The following is a 22,209-nucleotide window of genomic DNA, read 5'->3' as shown; positions in this document are numbered from 1 at the left end:
TTAGGAAGATACACAAGAAGATACACAAACTCGAACCACTCCACGCTGGAGCACTACTTGGCCTGTATAAAGAGCCAAGATGATCACCCATTGGACTAACTATGTCGAAGGATATCCGTATGTGCAGAGGAGGTACTTGTTCTTGAAGCCAAGTATAATTTAGAACGGGATGCCCCTCTCCAACCTCCCAACCTACGACTCATCATTACTTCTAGCCTCAGCTTCCACAGCGGTTCTGACAACAGGATACAGAGCATGCATAGTACACAAGAGCCCCGCCCAGAGAATTTGGATCCGTATCTTAAACCAATTTCAACTCAAAAACCAACCCACGTAATAATCGTCTGTTGCCACGCAATCTATCTCGGCGGGCCAACGAACGGTGTCAATGAAAATGAATGGTATATCAATCTACACTGAAATTATTTAATGGACGAAAATTACTGACACACTAGGCTAATCGAGCCCTTCCAACGCGGCGAAACGCCCACATTTACAGAACATGTCAAGGCGGGCTTGAAGATTCTGGATGAGGACCAGGAAAGTGTGCTTGTCTTTTCAGGGTAGGAGTCCTTCTTGCTTATACCCTGCACTCACATTTGGTGAAGTATTAGGAGAAGATGATTTATTGCTGCTGACGACAATCTGGTTATAGAGGCGTAACGAAGCGACCCGCTACAAATCTTGCAGAAGGGGAGTCGTATCTGGTAGGGCTCTCTAGACCTCTGATCAAACGTACCAAAAAAATCGCGCTGACACCCCCAGAATCTCGCCAAAGACAACGCTTATTTTGGCTACGGCGACTCGGCCCATATCATCAGTCGAATCATTGCCGAAACCCACGCTACAGACTCATACCAGAACGTTCTCTTCTCGGTTCTTGATTTCGCACTGTACACTGGGGCATCTCCTGGAAAGGTAACTGTTATCACGCATGAGTTTAAAAGAAAAAGGTTTATGGAGTGCCATTTCCCGGCATTGGGCTTGCATCCTGACCGGGTGAGTGTTGTGGGAATCAACCCGCCAGAGGAGGTCACGCCGCTAGAAGAGTTGGTGGAGGGGGAGGAGAAGAGGGGTATCGGGCTTTGGAGGGGGGATATGTATGGTGTTGGGAAGGAGCTGAGTGGGAAGAGAGCGAAGAGGGGGTGGCGTGACGGGGTCGAGCATGGGATTTGGACTGGGGTTGGGTTGGAGAGTGTGGTGGAGGAGCTGGTTTCTTGGAGTGGGGGAAGGAGTGGGAATGAGTGGTTTCCAAGGATGAGGGAATTGCCTTGGTATAGATGATTGCTGTGAATGGTGGTTGCATTATGTGATATAGATAGATCGAACCATATACCCCGAGATAAGATAGAAGACAGTACGAAAACTCCAACCCAACGCCTAACAGAGTATCACTTCAACTTTTAATCGGCAAGGCGATAACTAACCATCGTCTCTACCCTGTGGTTGTTCGTGCTGAAGCTCCGAAGCTGCACCTTTTCAGCGTTCTTGATATCTTTGGCGTCGCTGTCCCCCCATTCGACCGGTACTTCTGAGTCTGCATCTGCGTAAACTAGAACGTTGAATGTGCAGTCTCCATCGAGGACGGGGAGGAATGTCACTGAAGCTGTGATTTGTCGGAAGATAGCCTGAACCTCCTCCTGAATTTGCTTTTCTGTCTTCTCAACCGTATCGGCAGCCTCACCGCTGTAATAAAGAGGAGTTAGTGGCCATTACCCCACGTGTTTGAGACATGACATACCCCGGAGAATCATTCTCTTTATCACCCGACTTGCTCTTGGACGAAGTCTTGCTAGACTTTCCGAAAATTTGCACGTCAAACTGCCACCGTTCCACATGCTCCCCAGTCTCCTTGTCTGTGATAACCACGACAAGCTTTGAGATCTTGCCGCCCATCATCCATTTATTTAATTGAGACATGATCTTCTTGATGTAGGCCTTCACCTGGTCATCGGCGGTAACTGATTCGGTTCGGTCAACGGAGGTCGCCAGAAGGAGGGAGGTAGACGAACCGAGCATGTTCAAACCATACTTCTTTACACTAAAAGAGTTAGCCAGTACTTGATGCACAGTTAAGCAAGCGACTCACGTAGTAAAATCTTCTGGTGGATACACTCCTCGTTGGAATCTGGGCTCGAGGTTAATGTGCCGGACTCGACCAATCGCAGGTAATAACTCACAGGATCGAGTTGATTGAGTACTCGAACTGAAAGATATTAGTCCCAGTTCTAATGGCAATCACAAATGGTACTCACGAATTCTGCCACCAACTTCGATGACCCTATCGCTGGTGAGCCTTTGGAGGTGCGGGGAGCCAAAATCACCTACCCTTCAAGGAGAGCCTGTGAACCTTGGACTTGTCTTTTGACGCTGACATAGTGACCTGTATACGCTTGACGACTGATTGCTCGAGAAGGGACCAAGAAGAAGTGCTTCTGGTACTGCTGTTCGATGCTTGAGAAGGATGAACCTTTGTTTACTCCGATACCTAGTCACCGCAGCAATTTGGTCGACCGCCTGGGCTCTTCTCCGCAGCCAACTTTTTTGCCGATCGCTGTCCACCGCGGACTCAACTTACGACTAATTGATCCATCTCTCCCATGCTATTGCAGCAATCCCAATGCGAGGATGCCTGCAGTTAGCCAGATGGCTGAGCGCGGCGCCCAAATGGCCTGCGTCCAGCCTTCTTAAGGCTTCCTCCGGCTCGTCCCTCGCAACCCGGTTCTTCACCACCACCTCTTCCTATCAAGCGCGAGGACCTACTCACAGGTCTATGACCGATCTTGAAGCACGGATAGCCGATATACCCATTGAGAGATACCGCAACTTCTGTATTGTTGCCCACGTTGACCATGGCAAAAGTACGCTCTCCGACCGACTCCTCGAACTCACCGGCACGATTAAACCCGGGATGAACAAACAGGTCCTGGATAAACTGGACGTCGAAAGGGAACGAGGAATCACAGTTAAAGCGCAGACATGTACGATGATATATAACCATAACGGGGAGGATTATCTCCTGCATCTTGTTGATACACCCGGTCACGTCGATTTCCGCGCGGAAGTATCGCGAAGTTATGCAAGCTGCGGAGGAGCACTGCTCTTGGTTGATGCCAGTCAAGGTATTCAGGCGCAGACCGTAGCAAACTTTTATCTCGCCTTTTCTCAGAACCTGGAGTTGATTCCTGTTATCAACAAGGTGGATCTGCCATCAGCCGATCCCGAACGAGCCCTCGAGCAGCTGAGGGAGTCTTTCGAACTTGATACCGATGGTGCAGTGCTTGTATCAGCCAAGACTGGTTTAAATGTGGAACAGCTACTCCCTACCGTTGTTGACAAGATCCCTGCGTATGCTCAACCATTATCCGAATTCAATGAAGTGCTAACAACAGATTAGCCCAATTGGTGATACCCAGAAACCCCTCCGAATGTTACTCGTCGATTCCTGGTACGACTCGTACAAGGGTGTTATATGCCTGGTTCGGATATTTGATGGCGAGATTCGGGCTGGACAGCAGGTCGTATCATTTGCGACGGGTATCAAGTACTACGTTGGAGAAGTGGGTATCCAGTACCCCCTCGAAACTCCACAGACTGTCCTCCGCGCCGGCCAAGTCGGATACATATTCTTCAACCCGGGCATGAAACGAAGCAAAGAGGCGAAGATCGGCGATACATTCACAACTGTTGGATCCGAGAAGCTCGTGGAACCACTGCCTGGGTTCGAGGAGCCCAAAGCAATGGTCTTTGTGGCTGCGTATCCAGTGGATGCGGATCATTTTGAGCACTTAGAAGACAGCATCAACCAACTCGTCCTTAATGATCGAAGCATTACCCTGCAAAAAGAGTCTTCAGTGGCTCTCGGGGCTGGCTTCCGACTCGGCTTTTTGGGAACCCTGCATTGCTCAGTCTTCGAAGACCGCCTGCGTCAAGAGCATGGTGCTAGTATTATTATCACCCCGCCGTCAGTTCCAGTCAAAGTCATCTGGAAGGATGGCAAGGAAGAGGTCGTCACCAGCCCTCATCGCTTCCCCGAAGACGACGACGTGCGAGCCAAGGTTGCTGAACTACACGAACCCTACGTGATGGCTACCTTGACCTTCCCGGACGAATACCTTGGAACGGTAATTGAACTGTGCGAGGCGAACAGAGGAGAGCAGAAGAGCCTGGAGTACTTCACCGCAACTCAAGTTATCCTCAAATACGAGCTTCCTCTAGCGCAGCTTGTCGATGACTTTTTCGGCAAGCTCAAGGGTTCTACGAAAGGATATGCTTCCCTGGATTACGAAGAGTCTGGGTGGCGACAGAGTAACATTGTCAAATTACAACTCCTGGTCAACAAAGTTCCCGTTGATGCTGTTGCGCGACTCGTGCATTACAGCCAGGTTGAAAGATTAGGGAGACAGTGGGTTACCAAATTCAAAGAACATGTCGATCGACAGCTTTTTGAAGTTGTCATACAAGCTGCGGTGGGCCGTAAGATTGTGGCGCGTGAAACCATCAAGCCTTTTCGAAAGGATGTTTTGGCCAAGCTCCATGCCAGCGATGTTAGCCGACGAAGAAAACTACTGGAGAAGCAGAAGGAGGGACGAAAGCGACTTAGGGCCGTTGGAAATGTGGTGATTGAGCACAAGGCGTTTCAAGCGTTCTTGTCGAAGTAGCTTCGCATTTCTCAATTGTACATTACACCATATAGAGCCTTTGTATTTAAGGATATGTTTTTTTTTATAAAACGATATCTCAGGCAATGTCCTGTCAATGATTACAGCTGGATTGAAGTGATATAGTTGGGCTGTCGCTGATTGGACGGAACGAGGAGAGAGCTCGGCCGCCGCGAAAAAAGTTTCGTCGCCGACCCCGCCGTCAACTTGGACTTGTAGTCTCCCACATCGCGGCTTTCTCGGATCATACTCTCGTGGACGGCCGGCATTCTTTACGATCGAGTACACTGGACTCTGGCCTACTGTGTCGACTCAGTATATCACTGTCATACCGAACCTGCTTCCTCGTTCCAAGCCCGCGCGCGCCGCCTGCATCTTCAACCGTTGACTCATTCCCGCCCTGCCATGGTCATTCCTTGACAGCGCAATGCAGCCTTTGGAAGGTGTGCAGGCCGACCTGGGTAAAGCCCAGGTCATTGACCGTGTCCCCAAAGTTATCAAGGAGCTGAAGTTCGGTGTGCTGTAAGTGAATGCTTGCTGGGAGTTTCTCCGGCGCAGGATCACAAACTGACTGATCCGCTTCCCCGCAGGTCCAACGACGACATTGTCAGCCAGGGTGTGGTGGAAGTCTCCGACCGAAAGTTCTTCAACCTCGAAAATGACCGTTCTGTGGTTCCTCATGGGCCTCTCGATGGGCGCATGGGTATCTCGAATAAGTCCTCGAACTGCCAGACATGCGGCGGCGCACTGCAAGTTTGCAACGGTCATTTCGGCCATGTGAGGCTTGTTTTGCCTGCGTTTCATGTTGGGTACTTCAAACGGGTCATTAGTATTTTGCAAGAGATTTGCAAGGAGTGCTCGCATATCCTTCTGCCCGAGTCGGAACGTCGTGCTTTTCTTCGTGAGATACGCCGCCCGCGACTGGATAACCTACGCAAGACCCAGATCGTGAAACGGATCAACGACCGCTGCCGGAAGACCCGTAACTGCGACTACTGTGGTGCTGTCAATGGAGTGGTTAAGAAGACTGGCACTAGCTCTCTCAAGATTACACACGATAAGTTCCGCGCCTTTAACGCCTCGACGTCGATGAAGAAGATTCCGCCGCCTAGCAAGATTGTTTTCGATCGGTCGCTTGAAGAAGCTAGAGGTGCGAATGCGGAGGTTGAGAAACACTACAAGAAGGCACAGGATGACCTGAATGCGCTACGCGTTTTGAATTTATTCAAGCGCATATCAGACAGTGATTGCGAGCTGCTGGGACTGGATCCGAAGGAAGCGAGACCGGAAATGTTCCTCTGGCAGTTCATCCCTGCCCCGCCAGTGTGTATTCGTCCATCCGTCGGCCAGGATGCGTCTTCCACCGAAGACGACCTCACGGCCAAACTAGGAGACATCGTTCAAAGTAACATCAATCTCAAGAATTCTCTGCTCAAGGGTGCGCCTGTGCAGACTATTATGGAGTGCTGGGATTATATGCAGCTACAGATTGCGGTCTATATTAACAGTGATGTTCCAGGTCTCAACAAGGCGGACTTAGGGAAGCCCATTCGAGGATTTGTACAGCGTCTTAAGGGTAAACAGGGTCGATTCCGTGGTAACTTGTCAGGAAAGCGTGTTGATTTCTCCGGCCGAACCGTCATTTCGCCTGACCCTAACCTACGAGTTGACGAGGTTGCCGTTCCAGAACTAGTCGCTAAGAACATGACGTACCCCGAGGTTGTTTCCCGATACAACAAGGCGAAACTACAAGAGAGGGTTCGAAATGGGTCGAAGAAGTGGCCAGGCGCCAATTACATTGTCAAGAAAGGCAATCCAATGAAGACCATGCTTAAGTACGGTAACCTCAAGTTTATCGCCGATCAGCTACAGGAAGGAGATATTGTCGAGCGTCATATTGAGGATGGAGATATCGTCCTGTTCAACCGTCAACCTTCACTACATAAGCTCAGTATTTTGTCCCATTTCGCCAAAGTTCGCCCTCACCGCACCTTTCGACTCAATGAGTGTGTTTGCAATCCGTACAACGCCGATTTTGATGGTGACGAAATGAACCTTCATGTGCCTCAGACAGAGGAGGCAAGAGCTGAAGCGATGGAGCTGATGGGCGTGAAGAATAACTTGGCAACACCGAAGAACGGAGAACCTATTATCGCCGCCATTCAAGATTTCATCAGTGCTGCATATTTGCTCAGCAGCAAGGATAATTTCTTTGACCGCCGTTCCTTCACCCAAATCTGCTTGTATATGCTCGGCCCAGAGACTCGTTTCGATCTTCCACCCCCTGCAGTGCTCAAGCCGCAGATGCTGTGGACTGGAAAGCAAGTTTTTAACATCCTAATGCGACCGAACAAGGATGATCCTGTTATGGTCAACCTAGATGCCGCGTGCAGACAGTTCAAGCAGGTGAAGGGGCAGCCAAGAGACCTAGACGCTAATGATGGCTGGCTTGTTGTTCGAAACTCGGAGGTCATGTGTGGTGTGATGGATAAGTCTACAGTTGGTTCTGGAAAGAAAGACAACGTGTTCTACATTATGCTTCGTGATTATGGCCCTGCAGCAGCAGCTGAGGGTATGAACCGTCTCTCAAAGCTCTCGGCCCGTTGGTTCACGAACATGGGATTTTCCATCGGTATTACGGACGTGTACCCCAGCGCAAAATTGACGCAGTCAAAGAATGATTTGGTTGAAGCAGCATACGCTCAATGTGACGAAGTCATTGCTCAGTATAAGGCCGGTACCCTGGAGACCTATCCGGGATGTGATGAGCTGCAGACTATGGAGAACCAGCTGTCCGGTATCCTGAGTAAGGTTCGTCAGCAGGCTGGTGACGAGTGTATTGCTCAGCTGAGCAAGTATAACTCCCCGCTCATCATGGCCACGTCCGGATCGAAAGGTTCTAGTATTAACGTGTCTCAAATGGTTGCTCTTGTGGGTCAACAAATCATTGGTGGTCAGCGTGTGCAGGACGGTTTCCAGGATCGGACCCTGCCTCACTTCCCAAAGAATGCTCGACAGCCCCCGTCTAAGGGTTTCGTGCGGAATAGTTTCTTTACTGGCCTTCTTCCCTACGAGTTCATCTTCCACGCCATGTCTGGTCGTGAAGGTCTGGTTGATACTGCGGTTAAGACTGCCGAAACTGGTTACATGTCTCGTCGTTTGATGAAGTCCCTGGAGGATCTTTCTACTGGATATGATGATACCGTACGAAACTCGTCTCAAGGCATTGTCCAATTCCAATACGGTGACGATAAGTTGGATCCTGTGGACATGGAGGGTAAAGCCAAGCCCGTTCACTTCGACCGAACTTTTATCCATTCAGAGTCTACGACGTATGAAAATGACGAACGCAGTCTCTCGCCCGGAGAAATCATGGACGTATGTGAGGAGATTCTCTCTAAAGAGCGTGCAAAGCTGGTGCGGAAGGATCTCATGGGCGCGGAACTTGGCTACATGGATCGCAGCGACCACGGCATTGATCAATTTGAGAGCGCTCGTGATTTCCTCGACTCGATCCAACAATATGTCCAGACAAAGGCAGACAAGCTGATTTCTCGAGGTGGAGATAGCGATCCGTCCGACGAAAGAACCATGAAGGGTCTGAACCACACCGGCAAGCTGACGGAAAAGACGCTGCGTACTTTCATTACCGAGTGTTTGATGAAGTACAAGAAAGCCCAGGTTGAGCCAGGTCATGCTGTTGGTGCTGTCGGTGCACAATCTATTGGTGAACCCGGTACACAGATGACGCTGAAGACTTTCCATTTCGCTGGTGTTGCTGGTATGAGTATCACTCAGGGTGTTCCTCGTATTAAGGAAATTATCAACGCTTCCAAGGAGATTAGTACTCCTGTTATTGCCTGTGAACTGGTAGAAAAGCGCAATATCGTCGCAGCTCGGATGGCCAAGGGTCGGATCGAAAAGACATTTTTGCGTGATATCATCCACTATGTTCGAGAAACGTGGACAGCAAAAGAGGCATTTTTGACCGTGAAGATCAACTGGGATACAATTAGAGCTCTGGAACTCGATTTGACCGTGGGCAAGATCCGCCATGCTATCGAAAGCCACCGACGCTTCAAGGGAGATGATTTGAAGTTGCGGTCAACACGCTCCCACATCCACATTCACATTGACCTCGACCCTGCGAGCAAGGATAAATTGTCAAAAACCGAAATTGCCGCCACCAGCGCCGACCCCTTCCTTCGCCTGAAGGCTCTCAAGCGCCTGCTCCCCGACATTCAAGTGCTGGGTCATCCACAAGCAGCCCGTGCTATCATCCGTACCGACGAAAAGTCTGAGTTCAATACCCTCCTCGTTGAAGGTTATGGTCTCAGACAATGTATGAACACAGTCGGAATTGACGGCCTACGCACATCAAGCAACAATGTCATGGAAATGCGTGATGTTCTCGGTATTGAAGCCGCGCGAACCACCATCATCCAAGAAATTAGCGAAGTCATGAAAGACATGGACATCGATCCACGTCACATGCAACTCCTTGCCGATGTCATGACATACAAGGGCGAAGTCCTTGGAATTACTCGTTTCGGCCTCGCAAAGATGCGCGACTCCGTGCTGCAACTCGCTTCGTTCGAGAAAACCGCTGACCACCTCTTCGATGCTGGCGGGGCGGGCCGTACGGATCTCATCGAGGGTGTGTCAGAATGTATCATTATGGGCAAGACAGTGCCTCTTGGTACAGGTGCTATGGAGGTGGTCCGGAAGATGAACTTCTTCGAGGGCCAAATCGGCGCAAAGAAGACTGCTTTCGAGGACGCTTGGAACGACGTGCATAATGAGCGAAAGAACAAGAAGAGGAAGGTCTAGAAGTCTGGCCGGGGAAAATAGCATAATGGCGTTTAGCGTTTGTACGATTGATGGATATGATTCACTGTGTCATGTCGGTGGACTTTAGATTTTGTATAGAAATACATATTCTTACAAGATTATTTACGCTTTTTAGTCTCTCTGGTCGCATAGTTCTCTAGTGGTGATATTGTACCATCCATGTAATTCCCTGATCGGCGGCTCGGCCTGCTATCAAAGTTCCCCACCACAAATTTTATATCCATCAGTGCTCCTCACCCCTCCTCACCCCTCCATCCTCTACTCAGTAACCTCTCCTTTACAGCCACACATCTTCAATCGCCTTCAGTGTTCCTTTACAAAAAATCCTGAGTGACAACCTCGATCCCACAGCCCATAAACTATCGACACAATCACCTCACAAGATGTCCAACGATGAATACACACCCCCACCTCTCCCCTCACCATTCAACACCACCACCACCACCACCACATCACAACCCGAACTAATCTATCAAGGCGCCGAAGCGCACCTCTACAAAACCACCTTCCTAACACCTACGCAATCCGCCGCGCTCAAAATCCGCCCCTCAAAACCCTACCGACACCCAATCCTCGACCGCCGCCTCACCCGCGCCCGAATCCTACAGGAGGCGCGATGCCTGCATAAACTTGTCAAGGAAGGGGTTAGTGTCCCTGCACTACTGGGACTGGACTGGGAGGCTGGATGGTTGGTTATGGAGTGGGTTGAAGGGGGTGTTGTGAGAGTTGCGCTGGAGAGGTGGGAGAAATACATCAAAGCCTCTGGGGGGCAGATTGGGGAGGGTGAGGCGGAGAAGGTTAGGGGGTTGATGAGGAGGATTGGGGGTGCCGTTGGGGGTTTGCATCGGGCCGGGGTTATACATGGTGATTTGACGACGAGTAATCTGATGTTGCGGCCGGATACTGTTTCGTCGACTTCAAACTCGACGTCTGCGCCTGAGACTGAAGAAGGATCGCCTTCAATGGAAGGCGAAGTTGTACTGATTGATTTCGGGTTGGCGAGCCAGAGTGTACAGGATGAGGACCGGGCGGTGGATCTGTATGTTCTTGAGCGGGCGTTTGGGAGTTCGCATCCTCGGACGGAAGGGTTTTTTGAGGAAGTGCTTGTTGGGTATCGGGAGAGTTATAAGGGTGCAGTTTCGGCTTTGAAGAGGTTAGAGGATGTGAGGATGAGAGGGAGGAAGAGGAGTATGATTGGGTAAAATACCATATACGAAAGACTGACTCGGAAGAAATATGCTGGTATGTTGAATCGAGTAACGAACGCCACGCTTTTACATGCTAGAAACAGAATATAGACAAATGAAAGGCCTCACCTTAAGCCTTCACACAAGTTCCTACATCCGCAAGTGCAAAGTACCCCTTGTTCTCAACAACCCCCCGATCCTTAACCACAGCCGTATACTTCACCACCCACTGCGTCTCAACGTCGCCCTGTACCCCATCCCCAGCGTCGGGAGCCGAGGCCAGAATCCCCGCTCCCTGCTCCCCTGGCCCCAGCAGCTCCCTCGTTGTCCCAACAGGTAGAATATCATTACAATCATTATGCGTGAGCAACTGAATCCCCTCTTGCTTCGCGTAGATAATCAAACTTTTCGGCACGACGCAGCAATCTTTCAAATTGACTTGATCCACGGAAGGCTTTACCCGGGTGTGAGGAAGAAATCGCGCAAGTCTCTCGCTACCAAATTCGGCGACACCCAGTTGTAAGATTTTGCCTTCTGCTTGAAGATTTTCGAGTGCGCGCCATGTTTGGAGTAGACTGTCAAAGTCATCGGATTGTTCCTCGCTGCCGTCGTCGACGGAGTCAACATCCTCCTCACTATCGTCCTCCGCGTCGAAAAGAATCCCTGGGAAGGAAACAATAAGAAGATCAATCGAGTCGACGTGTAATTCCTTCAGCACCAGGTCAATAGCCTGCCTTGTGTGCGCGCATCGTCTCGAGACGGGGATTCCGGGGAGGTAGAAAAATTTCGCGGTGATGTCGTACTGGGGTCGTTCTTCGGCGAGGCCGCGCATGGAGAAATCCACGGCAGGAATGTAGAGGGCATCGTCTTCTTGCTTTGTCCAAGAGGTGTAGCTATTGGTGCTGGGTGTCTCTGAGGGAGGGGTGGATTGTTGCGCGGCTTTGATGTTTGCGCGGAGGGAGTTGATGAGCTCAACGTTGGACTTGAAGGTCGATGGTTGCCGAATCACGGAGGGACCGCCCGCGGTCATTATATTCCTATGGATGCATACTGTTAGTGATCCCTTCTATATGCTGTTGTGGCGGGTGATTGAAGGTTGATGAGCGCAAGGAAGGCGGGGTAATGTCATGGTCACGCACGAGGTGGACAGAATGAGCTTCATATTTGCTGTAGACGGCACGATTATGAGGAAGGCGAACGATCGAATGCCAAAGGATACCTCTCCTCAAGGCGCGAGTCTGTTGAGGATTGTCCGACGAGGTCTCGTGGTGGTGGGGGTGGAGATGTCAAATTGATCGATCGATTGCTAAGCAGCCTCCGCGGGGAGCCTTTCATCCTCTTATCGTATCGCGCACCTTGGGTCATACAGTGAACGGGCAACAAGTCTACGCCTTTAGCCCCTTGCTCTACGAGAAAATACACAGGTTCAACCGCTCATGCGGAAGACGTCGCATGCCCGCTACTCGAGGGAAGCCATCTCAGAGTCAGAGATACTCACTGCCGCACAGCAGCCCATCTCAACCGACACCCATGAGGATCAAGGCTCCTGCAATTTTGGTCAATCTCCGCACGAACCTCGAACTTCCACGCTGTGCCGGTCTCCGTGCCAGCCTGATGCCAGAGCCTGGACAATGTATCCGGATTATGCAAGTACATGACACTAAACCCCTCAGGAAGAGCATCCAAAACACCCGCTAATTGACTTCCGAAATGTACCCCTGTGACTATTGCTTCTCCTCCTGGCGCAAGAAACCGGATCATCCGCTTCGCGATTCCAAGCTGGATCTCCCCAATTCCAAAGATGCATGAAGTAGCCTGAGTTGATCACGGCTACAGTTCCCGCAATGGCGTTGCTTTCCGGTGTGTCTGCGAAAAAGTCTTGCTCGACGAACCTGCATTTCAGTCTGAGATTGTCGTGGAATAGCTCCATCCCTAAGTCGAAGAACTCGGGACGGTTATCCATGCCGATGAGATTCTCTGCTGGTGCACCGTCCTGGATGAGACGGCGGATGTCTTGTCCCAAGCCGCATCCCAAGTCTAGAAATATTCCACCCGCATGATCTCTGTCCAAGATAATACTGTAAACCGGCGAGCGAGACAGATCGAACGCCAAAAAGAAATACTGTTGAAAACATGGGTATGGGATAAGTTTCCAGCCCTTCTGAGCCTTTACTCGAGGTCAGTGGTAAATGTGCTTGTCACTGAGCGCCTACTCACAATCAACTTGATATGCTCCTCAAGCATTCCTGGAATGATGTTGGCATACTGGAGGAAGAAATCCTCAACCTCGCCTTGAAGTACTGAGGATAGATCGACCTCATCGTCCCATGGGGGGAACGACCGGTTTCTTGGAGGTGTAGTATCCATCCCAATTGAACTAGCAAAGAGAGAAACTGCTTCAACCCCTCAAATCGACCAAGTTAAAGACTCTCGCCCCAAAAATATACAGACTGGGACGGACATGTGGTTGTTTGCTTATGCGCTGGGATCCAACACTAATATAACATTTATTTGAGCACAAGGATCTATAAGGGCTACCAACAATGTGCTGAAGCACAGAAATTATCCACTACCAGTTGACTGAACCCACACTATAGGCTGACCGCACCGCTGCTCAGCTGTACTCCGGTCTGACAGTATCTACTGATCCTCAAGAGTATCGCACGATGCAATAACGGGTTGGCAGTGCAGCACCAGTCAAGTTTTCTAGTCAAGAGGACGAAAAAAGAAGAGGATAGACGGAAAAACCAAGAAGCAGTACCCGCAAACTATGCACCATCATCTGCCAATACCGATTATACCGAGACTAGAGTTTACAACTGTACCACCAACACTACGTATGACCGTACGGTGATGGCGCCATATGGGCTGAGGAGGCCTACTAGGAGCGAAGGTGGTAAAGCTCTGTAGAGAAGCAGGGGACGGACCAAAGAAATGAAATATGCATTTAGGCTGGCCAAATCTAATCAAAATCTGTTGTAGGATCCCAGTCTGTAGGCGAGTACTCCCCCGTATGCAGGATCTTCATATCCTCCTCAGATAACTCAAAGTCGAACACATCCGCATTCTCCTCAATTCGACTCGGTGTAACGGACTTTGGCAGCGGTACAAAGCCCTATATTCAGTCAGACACGTCCCCAAAACTCCTTGCCATTAGTGATGGATTAGAAAGGGACTAACCTTCTGTAACCCCCACCTAATTATAATCTGCGCCGGACTCTTCCCATACTTCTTCCCCAAATCCCCCACCAGTCTCTCTCTAAACCTCGTTCCATGCGCCAACGGTGAATAAGCCTCAACCACGATGTTCCTGCTCTGGCACCACTCAACAATGTCACTGTGATCAAGCCAAGGGTGCAGCTCCCACTGCCCGACATCGATCGTGCTTCCCTCGACCTCACCAGAAGACTGGATATACTCTTCAAGCTCTTCAAGATGATGCACACCGTAGTTTGAAACACCGATCGATTTCGTCTTTCCAGCCTTTTGAGCTTCGAATAGGGCTTTCCAAGAGCCGAGACGAGCGGTTTTGCCACCGTAGGGTGCGTGGAGGAGGATTCTAGAAGATATAATTAGTTGGAACTGCACCTATATACCAAGGCCACGATAGAGAATTGCGACGAACAAGTCAAAGTACTCCTGTTCCGCGGTTTTGAGGCTCGAATCGATAGCGCGCTTAGTTGCGTTGTACCCCATGGACTCTGGGGGGATCTTGGTGGTGAAGAAGATCTCGGAGCGGTCGATACCGGAGCTGGCTATTGCACGCCCGCAGGCCCTCTCGTTGCGGTACATAATTGCGGAATCGACCTGCGGTTTTTATTAGGTCGTTGAGGTTAAACTGAAGGAGGACTCGTACATGGCGATAGCCTAGGCGCAATGCTTCGCGGGTGGTCTGTTCGGTTTTCGATGATGGGCTGGTGCAAGTCAGCAGAGCTGGGGATAGTGGTGATCGGGGGTGGAATGTTACATGAGGTAGACCTGTGTTTTGTTAGCACTTTTGAAGTCTGCTGTTATGGCAGGTACCTACGCCGTATCCGAGAACAGGGATCTCATGTCCGGAGTTCAAGCGGTATGTGGAACGGAGGCTTTTGAGTGCGGCCATGGTTACCTCTTGATAGTTGTGATTGAGATAATGATGAGGGGTATAAGCGATGGGGTGTTGGAGTATTTATACAGATGAGATCATCGACCACCGTAACTTGCCGGTGGGGCAGGCTCAGACTCCAGATCAATCTGAAGCTCGGAGCAGTCACGGATATCAGACACGGATATTACTGACGGAAAATCAGATATTAGATCCCTTGGCATAGCGCGAGACAACAAACGGGCTCTTTACGTATAGGCTATGCCTTCATGGGACATTCCGAAGGGTAGAGATGACTGCTGCTGGCTAAAATGCGGTGGTTCATAATTCAATAGCTAAAATCTCAAGGTATATATACATGCCATGTGGGCACTGCAAGTGATGAAGCGGGCGAACGAACGAACGAATGGCAGTTCTCTATGCGAGCAGGGAAAGCCCAGAATGAGACTCCCAACGCCGAAGGAAACTAGGGTTGCAGAGAATTGATTAAATCGTCTGACATGAGCTTCTACTCGTACTAATTCAACTGAACATAGTTCGCTGTACAAGATCAGCGAGCTGTAAAATGTATAATGGGAAAAGGCGGCTTACCTGGGAATTGTCCTTCCCGGCCGTCGACACGACCGGACCACCATTCGTTTTGGTTGTCTGTCCGCTGTATAATTTCGATAACTTCGCCGGCAGAGAAGCTTAGATCACCGTGCGCCTGAGCTTCGTAGTCATACAATGCCGTAACGGTCTCAACGGCGGCCGCGAACTTCGATGGCTTGGGCTTCGGAGGTGGGGGTGCGGGCTTCTTGGCTGCGGCAGCTGCCAGAGCGCCACCGCTGGCACCGGGGGAGTAAGGAGGAGGCGGGTTCTCGACAACATCGGGATCACTTGGTTTTGACCCGAAGCGGCCCTTGTGCTCATTCGCGAGCTTGTCTTTTGCACCGGGTAGCTTGGAGTTGCGGCGACCCCCAGTGGTCTTGAAATGGACAATTGTAAGCTCTTCCGCACGTTCTTTGACGTCCCCACGCTTAGCCTCATATGCTTCCTCAATGTCGCGTGTCAAATCAAAGTAACCAATATTGATGCTCTGCATCTTTTCGTGCAGCGTGTAGAAGACGTTCAGTTGCATATAGTAGAAGGACTGGAACAGTGGCCTAATGAATTCCGCTTCGAGGGCGAAGAGTTTAGGCAGTTCGTCCTTGAGTAAATCGTTATAGGCGTTGTAATCTGAAGTAGCCTGCTCCACATCACCTTCGGCCTTATAGAGAGCCTTCTCATCCTTTAGAGACTTGTCCTTTTTGTCTTGCAGCTTCTTGAGGGTGTTTCGGTGGCGGTCGTAATCCAGCTTCTTGTGGTCTCGCTTCACGGCGACTTTGCGGATGGCCTTGATGACCTCCAGAAGCTGCTGGGCGGGGCTAACAACGCGGGTATCAATCATCTCAAGCTCGGGAGCTAATGATTCCTTCAAGTCCTGGACAATTGCTTCGTATTCCTCGCAAGCGCGGATGCCTTCTGGATTCCCTTCGATTGTGTATGTGCTCGGGTCGGAGGCTCGGCCGGAGATGGGTTTGTATAGTTCGGTCATGGCTTTGGAAAACTCGATCTGGTGGTCAAGCATGCCTAGCATATTCGTTAGCGTAGCTCTCAAGCCAAAGGCAGCAGTAGTTTAGCCCTACCGTTGACGGCGTCAAAGTACTTCTTCGACTCATCGTGGAGTTTCTTGGTCTCCTTCTCTAGTTCTTGGAATCTGCGCTCGGCATCCGTGTAGACGACATCTTTCGTGTTGTCGCCAATGTTGAATCTCGCCTTGAAGGTCTGCGGGGCGCGGACAATGCTCTTCTGGAATCCCTTTAAACTCATTTCGCACTGTTCGCCGATCAGTCGGAGGCGGCGGAAATCACAAGTATTAGATGAAAAGTTGTCGTAGGAGGGTAAGAGCGAAGGGGGATGAAGATAGTTGAGCAGGAGATCCAAGGAAAGGAGAGGAAAGCAGTGTTGGAGGTTTAAGTGGGGGGAGAGAGTGAGAATCGGGTTGGTTTGCTGGTGCCTTCGACGACGAGAACCAAGAACCGCTGACGGTTAGACTGTTCGTCCACTGTGGCTGAGCTATGACATAGGAGGGGGAGAATCGTGGCTGAGCCTCCCCTTGAATCATGCCTCCCCAGAAACCACCTGAATGTTTTCCTGCCTTGATCTCATCCAATTGCAATGAGAGTCTATAACAGTAAACATGCAATTTTCTACAAATCTTGCTGTTGTTTCATGCATGCATCATGGACGATGCGAATTCGCCGATTTACCAGCACCCCGCGCACGGCAGGGCGTTAGTGACAGTCTCCGATGACCCCGGCCCCTTGACAACTCGAGGCCTTTTTAATTCTGGGCACGCTGTGAGTCAGCTTCGGAGCTTTCTGACTGCATAAAAGTCATTCCCGACTACCTTACCTGTGAAATTATCCACCACCGTGGAGATTTAGGCAAAGTCTGGTTGCTGTGCTGGCTGGCGGCTCCCGAGGTCGTATTGACAAACGAGCCGATTCGGCAAAAAACACTACCTTTGGCAACCATGGCCATGATCACAGCCAGCTAGGCGGGCGCGGGCCATATAAGAAGACCAGGCGTACCCTTTAGTCTCCAAGCGACATCCTTGTCTCCAAGAACCAAGCGCATACATGGGTTCAAGTACTTTGGCTTCAGAAACCGTGGCTTGCACGTATCCTGGTGTTCTTAACACAGACTGTCTCTATTACCTGTGGTCGTTTCTACCGAATTACGACTTGGTTCACTGCGAGAGGGTGTGCAGGAAATGGCAGCAAAGCATCAAATTATGGTCCAAATCAGGACTGCAGTCTCGTTTTGGGGGTTATAGACTCATGGAGCTACTAAGCGATAAAGACTTCGCCCAAGACGCCATTGGAGATGACATGTGCTTCCAGATATACAAAGATTTATGTCTGTAAGCCCTTTTTTACACCACGGGTGCTGACATAGGTTCCTGACGTAGCTATACAGCCCATCAAGAGGAAGCCGTGAAGAAGCACAATCCGATGTGCACCTACATCTTCCCCGACGTGATTGCTCTTGCAGCTTCAAAGAATTTTGCTGTGTGGGCATCAGACTGGCCCAACAGCATACAGTGGGCCAGGCTAGACGAAAAATCTGGAGCGTTTGCGCCTCAAGGAGACCAGGTTTCTCTATATGAGCTTAAAGCTGACTGGTATCTCCCACAAGGGCCCCCCTCACTGCTCAACCTGCATGTCAACAATAGTGGCATGATGCTGGTAGAGTTAGAGTATGCTTGTAAGGAGCTCACGGAATGGCCTGACTGGGATTGGTGAGTATCTCTATGGTGCCTTTGGATACAGCATGTGCTAAAACTTTGAAGGAACAACCACTGTAAAATGATTATACTTTACTCGCTGCCACATCGAATCATGTTTTACACGGTCTCGGGTGTATACAGTCGAGGACGTACCCCCGATTATGCCATGTACCCTCTGCTGCTGCGTCCGTTTGGAGGAGACCAAAACTTCATAGTGATGCACCTGGGTTCGCCCGCCCCAAATTATGTCGACCTTGAGGTCGCACTGGATTTCAGTCTGAGATCGGGTCGGCCTTGGCAAGGGGACACATTATTCAGGAACATACCATCAGGCAAAGAACGTCACCTTTTAGGCCTCCGCGATGGCGTCTCCATTCTCACGACGGAAAGGTCAGAGAGCGGCCGGTACAGACCAGATGAGTGGAAGTATTTTGAAATCACCGACCTTGGACAGCAGCCCTACACTCGTCCGTTTTCTGCGACTCAGGGTATTTTCCCTTCAAAACCTCGCGGGCCTCTGAAAATCCATGCGATGACTGGCTCCAATCTCTTTGCAATACAGACTACCCTCAAACCAACATCTAGTGACAGGTCTGAATACCAAATTTACGAAATATGGTATAAGAATCGGCTCCAGAAACCAGTTCGAGAGCGCGTTCGCGTGATACATATACAGTGGCCTGAATCTGATATAGCTGAGCGAGCAGCTGATGATTCTGAGGAGGAATTTCAAGACGATTTCGACGAAGACTCTAATGGGGAGCCCATAGAGCAACCATATGACTCTGGCACACTGTTCCATGAAGCTTTCACCCGCCTGACGGTTGTTCAAGACAAGGTGAAAGAGGAGACGAATTTCTGCCATCTCCTCAAGTCCGTCCCGCCTCCCGAGGTTGCTGCACAACTTGACGGAAATCTCAGCTTGATTGATGAGTATTACACATGCGATGCCATGAACAACGAGATCGGGACTCTACTGAATACCGAGGCTGAAAAGCTAGCGGAGTTTGGGGTTGCCAGTGATGGTGGTCCTATAAAGGATGTGAGGCTAGCTGACGGAGGCTTGCTTCAGCTCCGCCGAAGACACATTTGGAACAAAACAATGGCCTCTGACCAGTATCTACTGAAGTTTGTGAAGTAGGTCGAGAATGTTTATGGGTCGCGGTTTCTTCTATATCGATTGAGCAAGTATATCTCGTAGTAGGCCGCACAACTGCACAGCTTCGCGACTTAGACCTCGCGGTATACTTAAACAATACTCCGTACCTGGCATAAGCAGCCTAATAATTGACACATTTAACAAAGGCATGACCGACGAATTCCCGCGGAGCATGGGCATGATCTCCGAGGGCCGGACAATCTGATAAATCCGATCGGGGTTAGCCTGGCTCGGCAATGATATAACCGCATCCCGAACCTTTTTTTCCCACGTCACTCTGCCAACGCTTTCTGGCATTCTGGCCGTGTTTTGCCATCAAACATCTTTCAAATATCATATGCTGGAGCTGTGAACTACCTGCATCATGTCTAGCGTTGCTCCTTTCGCCTTGAAACAGGCATCCCGAGCGTATGCGCGCCGACTTTCGACGCAGAACGCCCTGCTCTCCCGGCGTGTGCTTGCCACCCCCAGCTACAGGACCTATGTCTCTGAAACCAAGGCTGGAAATGCCCAGGTCTCAGTAGACACCGCTATCAAGCAGGAGCAGAAGGAGTTCATGAAGCAGACTGGCATCAAACCCCAGAACACCGAGCTTCCCGCCTCCGGTGTCTCCGCCGATGCCGCGCTGAGCCCGGCTGCGGGCATCCTCAAACAGGCCACGATCATGGACCAGGGCACGCGACCAATCTATCTCGATGCTCAGGCGACTACCCCGACCGATCCCCGCGTTCTTGACGCGATGCTGCCCTACCTCACCGGTATCTACGGAAATCCGCACTCGCGAACTCACGCATACGGTTGGGAGTCGGAGAAGGCCGTTGAACAGGCCCGTGAACACATCGCCAAGTTGATTGGCGCCGATTCGAAAGAAATCATTTTCACAAGCGGCGCCACGGAGAGTAACAACATGAGTATCAAGGGTGTGGCTAGGTTTTTCGGCCGTTCCGGAAAGAAGAAGCATATTATCACCACTCAGACGGAGCACAAGTGTGTTCTCGACAGCTGCCGACATCTTCAGGACGAAGGATTCGATGTCACGTACCTCCCGGTTCAGAACAACGGTTTGATCAACCTTGCGGACCTGGAGGCCGCTTTGCGCCCAGATACTGCTCTTGTTAGCATCATGGCTGTTAACAACGAGATCGGTGTTGTTCAGCCTCTGGAGGAGATTGGAAAGCTTTGCCGCTCGAAGAAGGTCTTTTTCCATACCGATGCCGCCCAGGCAGTGGGCAAGATTCCAATGGATGTCAACAAGATGAACATTGATCTGCTCTCCATCTCCTCCCATAAAATCTATGGTCCTAAGGGTATTGGTGCGTGCTACGTTCGTCGTCGCCCTAGGGTTCGCCTTGATCCCATTATCTCTGGTGGTGGACAGGAGAGAGGCCTGCGCAGCGGTACTCTTGCTCCTCACCTCGTTGTTGGCTTTGGTGAGGCGTGCCGTGTTGCCGCAGAAGACATGCAGGTAAGCTTATGTTCCTTTGCTTGATGAACTCTATTCGACGATGATTATGTGCTTTTGGTGAGGATCATGGCGGTAGCTTCACGCTTTGCGTGTGCCATGACCTTTGAAGAATGTAGCAGGGGTGATGAGTCGATTTGTTAAGATCTTGCGGAACAAGCACTTGAGATAACGACTAACCAAACTTTCTAGTATGACTCCAAGTACATCACACGACTGTCGAAGCGCTTGTCGGACGGCCTCCTGGCTATGGAGCATACTTCGCTCAACGGTGACCCCGAGCGCCGCTATCCCGGATGCGTCAACGTATCTTTCGCCTACGTCGAGGGCGAGTCTCTCCTCATGGCTCTGAAGGACATTGCGCTGTCCTCCGGCAGTGCGTGTACCTCTGCATCGCTGGAACCTAGCTACGTTCTCCGTGCGCTCGGTAGCAGCGACGAGAGTGCTCACAGCAGTATCCGATTCGGCATTGGTCGTTTCACCACGGAAGCTGAGATCGACTACGTGCTGAAGGCGGTGCGCGAACGGGTTGACTTCCTGCGGGAGTTGAGTCCCCTGTGGGAGTTGGTGCAGGAGGGTATCGACTTGAACACGATTGAGTGGAGCCAGCACTGATTATGGTTGGGTACTTGGTTGTTTCGGCGTGTTTACTCTAGGGTATATATGGCGTTGGTATGCTTGTAACAAAAGATTTACGATAGCTTGTACAGAATGCTTAATATTTGAGATACATGTGAATTTGCATGACTGATAAAATAAATTGGAGTGATAAGCCTTGTATGAGATAAAACTAAGAGCTCTTGTCAAGAGAAATTGTATCTTCTGAGGGATCATGGATGATGGATCACTATGAGAAGCTTGGCCTCCACATGGACCGTTGCTCACCGCAGACGGATTTGGGGTGGCGCGAGTGAGAGCGAAGGGACGCTAAAGGCTCGCTTAGGACTTGGCGTGCTGAATTTGCACTCACCGGGAGTCAGGCAGGCGACCCGGTTCATTCTCTAGTACCTACGCTACCACCCACGCTATCCGAACCCAAATCGCTTCCACCCAACGCCTCAGCTGGCTTCAGATCACTCGCATCAACCTGGAGTATATCATTCTGCAGAATCTCTGGGGTAGCATGGGGGGTATATCAACAACTTCCCATCACATCCGTCACTCAGCCATAACATTAACAGTAGACATTTATTTACCACTCCTGGTCCTCCATCTGTTTTCCTTGTCCACCCCGTGACTGCCACTGCTCACTACAGTCATAGACAGACCCCTCTAAAAGACATAATGAAGAACCAACTCTCGCCTCTGATCCCGTGCTCGCCTTCCTACTTGGCCCACTTCTTCCTGCCCGAGTTCGCTGCTCCTCCGATCGAACGCTGTTTTCCTCGAGCTAATTCATGGTGAGTTATTAATCAATTATCAGCATCCTGGTCATCTTTCTTGCTCAATCTTTCTTTTGGGCCGTCTAAACCCGAGCAGCATTCGTCATTCC

General features: G+C 50.5%; 10 protein-coding genes across 10 annotated transcripts; 5 read left to right on the top strand and 5 right to left on the bottom strand.

Annotated features, from left to right (window-relative positions):
- Positions 1 to 255: 255 nt before the first annotated feature.
- On the top strand, positions 256 to 1,284 carry BJY04DRAFT_223878 (DUF218 domain protein; the record flags this gene model as incomplete). The annotated part of the gene is made up of 4 exons (XM_073717813.1): positions 256 to 401; positions 456 to 563; positions 656 to 707; positions 766 to 1,284. 4 exons carry the CDS (start codon positions 256 to 258, stop codon positions 1,282 to 1,284), a joined length of 825 nt encoding a protein of 274 aa, XP_073565460.1.
- Positions 1,285 to 2,509, bottom strand: BJY04DRAFT_201513 (spindle checkpoint protein MAD2). The gene is made up of 7 exons (XM_073713085.1): positions 2,329 to 2,509; positions 2,256 to 2,281; positions 2,181 to 2,206; positions 2,090 to 2,128; positions 2,013 to 2,041; positions 1,742 to 1,961; positions 1,285 to 1,686 (listed from the first exon to the last, which is right to left on the bottom strand). The coding sequence occupies exons 1-7, from the start codon at positions 2,375 to 2,377 to the stop codon at positions 1,404 to 1,406; spliced, it is 672 nt and encodes a 223-aa protein (XP_073565459.1). The 5' UTR covers positions 2,378 to 2,509; the 3' UTR covers positions 1,285 to 1,403.
- A 111-nt stretch (positions 2,510 to 2,620) lies between these two features.
- BJY04DRAFT_211177 (uncharacterized protein) lies at positions 2,621 to 9,491 on the top strand (the record flags this gene model as incomplete). Its single annotated transcript, XM_073714363.1, has 4 exons — positions 2,621 to 3,348; positions 3,398 to 4,636; positions 5,085 to 5,183; positions 5,252 to 9,491. 4 exons carry the CDS (start codon positions 2,621 to 2,623, stop codon positions 9,489 to 9,491), a joined length of 6,306 nt encoding a protein of 2,101 aa, XP_073565458.1.
- Positions 9,492 to 9,760: 269 nt separating this feature from the next.
- bud32 (serine/threonine protein kinase BUD32) lies at positions 9,761 to 10,771 on the top strand. Its single transcript, XM_073708940.1, has one exon. The coding sequence runs from the start codon at positions 9,896 to 9,898 to the stop codon at positions 10,712 to 10,714; it is 819 nt and encodes a 272-aa protein (XP_073565457.1). The 5' UTR covers positions 9,761 to 9,895; the 3' UTR covers positions 10,715 to 10,771.
- Positions 10,772 to 12,018, bottom strand: BJY04DRAFT_154984 (putative gamma-cysteine synthetase regulatory subunit). Its single transcript, XM_073708939.1, has 2 exons — positions 11,839 to 12,018; positions 10,772 to 11,736 (listed from the first exon to the last, which is right to left on the bottom strand). Exons 1-2 carry the CDS (start codon positions 11,859 to 11,861, stop codon positions 10,830 to 10,832), a joined length of 930 nt encoding a protein of 309 aa, XP_073565456.1. The 5' UTR covers positions 11,862 to 12,018; the 3' UTR covers positions 10,772 to 10,829.
- A 26-nt stretch (positions 12,019 to 12,044) lies between these two features.
- Positions 12,045 to 12,557, bottom strand: BJY04DRAFT_154972 (uncharacterized protein). Its single transcript, XM_073708938.1, has one exon. The coding sequence runs from the start codon at positions 12,458 to 12,460 to the stop codon at positions 12,194 to 12,196; it is 267 nt and encodes an 88-aa protein (XP_073565455.1). The 5' UTR covers positions 12,461 to 12,557; the 3' UTR covers positions 12,045 to 12,193.
- An 806-nt stretch (positions 12,558 to 13,363) lies between these two features.
- BJY04DRAFT_154909 (aldo/keto reductase) lies at positions 13,364 to 15,074 on the bottom strand. Its single transcript, XM_073708936.1, has 6 exons — positions 14,727 to 15,074; positions 14,667 to 14,677; positions 14,556 to 14,613; positions 14,325 to 14,506; positions 13,880 to 14,258; positions 13,364 to 13,814 (listed from the first exon to the last, which is right to left on the bottom strand). Exons 1-6 carry the CDS (start codon positions 14,799 to 14,801, stop codon positions 13,662 to 13,664), a joined length of 858 nt encoding a protein of 285 aa, XP_073565454.1. The 5' UTR covers positions 14,802 to 15,074; the 3' UTR covers positions 13,364 to 13,661.
- BJY04DRAFT_201497 (amphiphysin) lies at positions 15,034 to 16,881 on the bottom strand. Its single transcript, XM_073713084.1, has 3 exons — positions 16,451 to 16,881; positions 15,375 to 16,394; positions 15,034 to 15,323 (listed from the first exon to the last, which is right to left on the bottom strand). The coding sequence occupies exons 1-3, from the start codon at positions 16,632 to 16,634 to the stop codon at positions 15,301 to 15,303; spliced, it is 1,227 nt and encodes a 408-aa protein (XP_073565453.1). The 5' UTR covers positions 16,635 to 16,881; the 3' UTR covers positions 15,034 to 15,300.
- A 551-nt stretch (positions 16,882 to 17,432) lies between these two features.
- On the top strand, positions 17,433 to 19,272 carry BJY04DRAFT_154900 (uncharacterized protein). Its single transcript, XM_073708935.1, has 2 exons — positions 17,433 to 18,108; positions 18,160 to 19,272. The coding sequence occupies exons 1-2, from the start codon at positions 17,822 to 17,824 to the stop codon at positions 19,235 to 19,237; spliced, it is 1,365 nt and encodes a 454-aa protein (XP_073565452.1). The 5' UTR covers positions 17,433 to 17,821; the 3' UTR covers positions 19,238 to 19,272.
- A 266-nt stretch (positions 19,273 to 19,538) lies between these two features.
- Positions 19,539 to 21,450, top strand: BJY04DRAFT_201493 (IscS subfamily cysteine desulfurase). The gene is made up of 2 exons (XM_073713083.1): positions 19,539 to 20,720; positions 20,910 to 21,450. Exons 1-2 carry the CDS (start codon positions 19,620 to 19,622, stop codon positions 21,330 to 21,332), a joined length of 1,524 nt encoding a protein of 507 aa, XP_073565451.1. The 5' UTR covers positions 19,539 to 19,619; the 3' UTR covers positions 21,333 to 21,450.
- Positions 21,451 to 22,209: the final 759 nt, after the last annotated feature.

Source organism: Aspergillus karnatakaensis, assembly GCF_047715665.1.
Source record: "Aspergillus karnatakaensis strain CBS 102800 unplaced genomic scaffold BJY04scaffold_79, whole genome shotgun sequence".
NCBI lineage: Eukaryota > Fungi > Ascomycota > Eurotiomycetes > Eurotiales > Aspergillaceae > Aspergillus > Aspergillus karnatakaensis.
This window is presented reverse-complemented; position numbering and strand designations above follow the sequence as displayed.